This window comes from Gavialis gangeticus, unplaced genomic scaffold (genome assembly GCF_001723915.1).
Source record: "Gavialis gangeticus isolate Ggan-Ray unplaced genomic scaffold, GavGan_comp1, whole genome shotgun sequence".
NCBI lineage: Eukaryota > Metazoa > Chordata > Crocodylia > Gavialidae > Gavialis > Gavialis gangeticus.
In genome coordinates this window covers 9,208,252-9,214,115 of record NW_017729012.1, presented here as the reverse complement: position 1 = coordinate 9,214,115, position 5,864 = coordinate 9,208,252, and the positions used below count along the sequence as shown (strand labels likewise).

General features: G+C 46.9%; 1 protein-coding gene across 1 annotated transcript in view; it reads right to left on the bottom strand.

The window, feature by feature from the left end:
• The window catches only part of LOC109293326 (transmembrane protein 211-like), a 158,592-nt gene extending 152,736 nt beyond the window's left edge, over window positions 1-5,856 (bottom strand). The window contains exon 1 of the mRNA XM_019511177.1: window positions 5,472-5,856. Within this exon, the coding sequence (XP_019366722.1) occupies window positions 5,472-5,801 (330 nt within the window). The 5' untranslated portion in view covers window positions 5,802-5,856. The remainder of the gene's footprint in view (window positions 1-5,471) is intronic.
• Window positions 5,857-5,864: the final 8 nt, after the last annotated feature.

Here is a 5,864-nt window from a genome sequence, read left to right as displayed (position 1 = left end):
AGACATACAACAACCTCTAAGGCCAGATTTTGAAAGGGATTTAGGTACCTAAGTGCCCAGCTTTAGAAAGAAACTTCCCCCACAGCTATGTCATTACAAATGGTTTGTGGTGGTGGTTCTCTACCAGTCTTTCAAGCATCTGGTACGAATCACTACTAGACAGGATATGGGATGGCATGAGCTCCAGTTTAGCCTGGATCCCATATGCATATTCTGTGTTCCCACTATAATGGATAAGTCTAATTAAATGAATATGGGTCAGAGAACCCTGGATGACTAATGAAGCAGCGTTAACCCCATTGCTCAGTAACGTGCCCAGAAATCCTGACCATTTAAACCTTAATGTATTCCAATGATAACCTACCGTCCAAGTTAAGAAGTTCTTCCTAATATCCAACCTAATTTTGCCATGTTGCAGTTTAAGACAGTTATTTTTTGTCCTGCCAAAAACAATAGTCTATAACCATCCTCTTTATAATCACCCTTCAGGTATTTGAAGACTTTTATCAAATCTCCCATCAGTCTTCTTTTCTCCAGATTATTTAATCTCAGTTCTTCTACCCTTTTCTCAAAAGCCATGCTTCCAAAACCTCTAGTCAGTTTTGTTGCTCTTCACTGGACTCTGATTTGCTAATGTCAATCTTGAAATGTGGTGCCCAAAACTGGACACAGTATACCAGCACACCAAGCTTTAGAAAACCTGGTACATGCAAGCTAAGGTCACATAATAATTATGAACCAAGTTCAGCTACCCTGCTCTAAGAATGGCCACCTGGGATTTCCTAGAAGAAGGTATTCACGACTCGATCACCTCTATGTACATCTCCAGCACCTACTTCAATACGCCCTCAAAATGCTTCACAGGCTCAGGACATGCAATACCCAAACACATGACACTGGAGTATTAACTATGGTATAGCGGACGCAGCTTGGGACAGGCTGCATCAAGGCTTACAATGACATTAGTGACATCCTTGCAAGGTGGTTCATTTTCATAATCCTTAGTGGGGAAAGTGTGGTTTCACATAAAGGAAGAGGCATATTTTCAAAAGTATTTGGGAGCCTCAAGATACGGCGGTACCTGTTGTTTGGTCTAGGTTCTTTTGAAGATCTCATCAAGCATCTCAAAAAATCTCTGGTCCAGAATGATTTGACTCATGTCACAGAGGGAATCAGTGCCAATTCTACCACTAGAAGAAAGCAGAGCTGAAGAAGTGAGATGGTAACCTTTAGACAACAGATAGCCCAAAGGTGAAGAGAGAACTGCCCCTCACCTTCTTTAAAATTGCTGTTTGCCTTATTTTTATAGTGTGTCCATTACCATGGTCCCATGCCCATCACCATGGTATAAAAAAATACAAACTTCTCATGTTGCTGAAGAGCAAGAGAAACAGTGGGAGGTTTGGTTGGACTTTTCCTGAGCCTCAAGTGCTGAATCCTGCTAGAGACAAGAGCCACAACTGATCAGACCGGTAGTCTCGAGGGGTCCAGCAAATTCTATGTGTCTAATCTAAATTCTCTCTTTTAAGCTCTGTGCTAACTGGGTATTCATCAGCTGTTAGATGCTTCAGAAGCTGCAGAGTGGTCAATGTGCTTCCAGCCTGAGTATCAAGGGCCAATCAACTCTTTTGTTGTTTTAAATTACATGCTTGGCAAAGCCTGAAAATAATTGGAGACTATCTGGAAGAAAAAAAAAATAGAAATCTGAAATCAAACAGCATTAGCTTCCAGCACTCAGACTCAGCCCTGACAAACAACACAACAGCACTGATGCTTCCATTGCAAAAAAAACCACATTAGCTCAGGATCAAGAACTATCTTTGTCCCCTCCAGAGCCTGGGATCAGTGTAAAGAACTTATACCAACGTCTCATATCACTGAAGAGCAAGAGAAACTGTAATGGCCAAAAGACAGCCCAGACTCCCAGTCAGCCGGCCACAGTAAAGAGCTTACTTGCCAAAACCCAACCAAAAGGCATCTCTGCTTCCGTGTAATATTCCAGTAAGGATCCTGATCTGCTGACTGCAGAGCCTCGTATCTGGACAGTAAGATGCTGTGTTCTTCCTTTTGCCCAGTAAACGCCAGGATTTTGGCAGGGTATGGGACTCCATTTTTACATGCAGTCGTTTGTACAGGTATCACAGCCATTGTGCGCTACATGATGCTATAACATATATCGTCCCAGCAGCAACTGTCTCTATGTCAAGACAGGGGTGAGCTGGGAGACAACTTGGGGAAAAACACTGTGCATGTGTGTGTGCATTATGTCCTGTTTAAGCCTGGACTGTACCAGGTCCAACCAGTAATAACACCTACAAGGCTTTTTCCTTCCACCTTCCTATGTCTCAGCCCAGAATTTGCCAGGATAACCATCCGGGCCGTTGAGTTTAGGACACAAGTAGCTACAGGATCCTGAGCAGAATGGAAAGCGTGTATACCCAAATGCATTGATAGAGTTAAATTAAAGGTAACCAAGATATTACAAAACTGCAAAGTAATTATAAAGGAGGCAGAAAAGGGCCAGCAATTTTAAGCAGACAAGAAGGCCCTCTTAAGAGAAGAAAGGCAAGTTAATTAACCTCTAGACATGATTCAAAGCATCATTTGTAGGATGATTAACATAATCCCCCAAGTGCAAACATGCAACGCGCATTAATGATCATTTGCAGAGCTGAATGCTTCCCCGCCCCTTCGCAAAATCAGCACATTTGAGGATGGAAACATTTGAAATGCAATAACGGGTTTGCCGGTGCACATCTTGGGAAGTGGGAGGACAGACACCCGTGGCAGCTGGCTGGCTTCCCACAGCCCACGTACACACATCTTTCCCAGACAGGCTATTAGCATCACCCTGCAAGTGCTAAATGCTACCGACTTCCAGTAGAGCCCACAGCTTGCAGTACGTGGCACTTCACCTCCGAGCATTATAAAAGCTGCCTACTGGCCAGGCTTGCCAACCTTAGTGAGTTTACCAAGAACCTTGTGATATTTTAGAGTGTTTCCCTTTAATCTCCAGATCCTGGAGACAGGTGAATGAGGGAATCTCTGCTTTCATTTACCTCTCAAGGTTGAAGATAAAAGGCCTGAAAATGTGACCCGAGTAAATCCAAAAGGCTCAGAAAACAGAAGCAGACACAAAACACGCTAAATTTCTCCCTGATCCTCCTCACAAAAGATGTCATGATTTGTTAAGGCCTGACTCATGCCTGGAGTTGACAACACTGGACTTCCCCCAACTTCTCTGGGTTTCTGCTGTCCAAGGCGTTCATAAGCCTGATCATACAAGAAAGCCAAAGCAGCTCTGCTTCCCCATGGAAGATCCTAGGCACTCTAGCTGCTTATACAACCATCACCAACAGCCTCTTGGTAGCTGGAAGCAGTTAGGAGGGCGTTTTCTTTCCGTTACACTGAAACAAACAGCTTTGTTTGTATTTTGTTCATGATTTTTTTCTGAAGGGTTAATAAAGGTGACCGAGGCATGTGACTAAGATCTTCTGTATCCTCCCTCCACCCCATACAATGGTATTGTTTGCTCTGACTGCCGTTCCATTCAAGAAAGCTCAGAGGCTTTGTGTTAAGTTCTTTTCTGTATTTAAAATCATTCTTAAAAGGATATTGCATCCCTGAGACACTCTGTAGTTGTTTAAATGAGTCACTATTATGCTATGTTCTTATCGTCTAAGTTTTGTTATTACTTGGGAGTGTTTATCTGCATTACATTTGCAAACATCTGAATAAAAGTCAAGTTTTCAAAACAACGTTATTTTTGTTACAAAACCCCCTTCCCTGCACAAACAGGAAGGTTTCTGTATGGTTAGCTCTGCTCTGTGCTCTGTATTGTTTATTAATGGCCATCTTAGGGACAGTCATCAGTAGTTAAGCACATGATTGCTCATGGAGCTTGCTTTTTTGGAGAAAGAGCAGTTTGATTTCAAGACAGACTGAGAAATTCAACAACTAAATACCTCATTGCGTCAGGCGTAAGGCATGACCTTCCCTTGATTCACGCCTTGTGTTGGGATCCCTGCAACATAGCAGTGCTGGGCAATTCAAAGCTCATCTGTTTGGAAATCTGTAGCAAAATTACAGTCACAGCCCCCAGTGTAACAACCAAGGGAATAAAGGAAAAGGAAACAAGATCAAGAATAAAGGTAAGAGGGTATACTGCTGGCTTGGTGCTGAAACCCAGCTTTATTTTTGGTGCATTTCAAAGAGCGCATCGTGTGTGGAAAGCTCCTTGTCAAACAAAGACATGTGAACAATCCCAGACAGAACTCGTGGATGGGCTGTCCTGAATTCTAAGTAGAGTTTCCCAGGGACGAAGAACCAGTTCAGATCTTCCCCCTGAAACTTTGTGTTTTCTGGCAGCAGCAGCAATGGGTAACGCTGAGTCAGAGAAAAAGACATTCACATTCAAGTCAAGGTTTGGTTTTCAGAGGTGCTGCATACCAAGAGCTTCTCTGCAAAGTGCTTTCAAGAGACAATCATTTTGTGCACCCTTAGGTAGAAGACCTGGCGCAAAAGAGGTGGTTGGGTGCTGCTATTTCACCAAGCAGCTGCCCAGGGAAGAACAAATGTTCTATTTCTTTTCCCATTTTCCTTCTACGCATTGTAACAGGTGCACCCAAAATCTGCCTGCCCAGAGTCAGCCCCCACCTATGTTACACAGTAGCTTCAATTGTCCCAGCAGCATTCGCAGCAGTCCATGGGACTCAGGAGTTTAACCCCGAGCGGACCCGTCCCCACACTCTGATTCACGCGACTCTGAGCAGGTGCTCAAGCAGCACAATTATGATCTTTGCCCAAGATTTCTAACAAAGCCAGATTAAAATGGACTGGAAATCTGTCAGCGGTGTGCCTCGCCCAGTGCTGCTCCCAGTCGCATCATCTCAGAGGTAGTAGCTGCCTTCAGACCCCGAGCAGCCCAGCCTGCCTGTGCAAGGGGTCCTATAAGTCCTATAGTCTCTCCCCTTGCAGTTGAACTCAGTCCCCCCTGCTCCTCCCGAAACAGATGCTGGTACTGGCACCTCCCAGAGCCTGCCCCGGAGCAAAGAATTTTGTGCCCATCAGGTTAACTGAAGCACTCGCAACCTTACGTGAATCCAAATGCTTTAACTGACATTAGCAGCATGTGCTAATGCTGCTCCTGGCCAGTCACCAGAGCTAATGGGACTTGGGCCTGATCCTGATGGGGATCACCCCTGGTGACTTGGAGGCAGCAGTGCCAGTCCCAGGGAGATTTGAAGCAGCCCCTGGAGGCTCTGGAATCAGATCCAGGCCCCCAGCCCAGCCGGTGGGACGTGCTCCTGAACCCCCAGAGATGTACTGCCCAGCTGGGCAAGGCTGCAGCTGTCAGGCAGCCAGCCTGGGCAGGGAAGCACGTCTCTCAGCAGCAGCCAAGCTAAAGGTGGGAAGCAGAGCAGTCCGGGGGGGCTTAGTCCCCCCGACCCCCACACACCCCTCGCACTCACCTGCCAGGAGCTGGAGGGGATCTCGTTGAACTTGCCCAGGCCCCCGAAGGTGTAGCAGCTGTACATCTGCTCCAGCGTCTCGGAGCAGTGCCAGAGCAAGCCGAAGCTCACCTCGTCCTGCGCTTGGGGCAGGGGAGGCTCCTTCACGATCCAGGCAGGGGAGAGGAAGCTGAAGCTGCAGACCGCCACCAGGCAGGAGGACAGGAGAACCCAGAAACAGCCCACGCAGCTGAACATCCTCTGAGGCTGGGGAAGGGAGCCCGCCGGCAGCTCCAGCCCGGCATCCACGCCGCCACCCGCTTTCTTCTGCCGATCCAGCAGCGAATGCATCGGGCCCCCCGCCCGGGGCAGCCTCACCGCAGCCCGGGCACCGGGGCGCCCATGGGTGTGGGG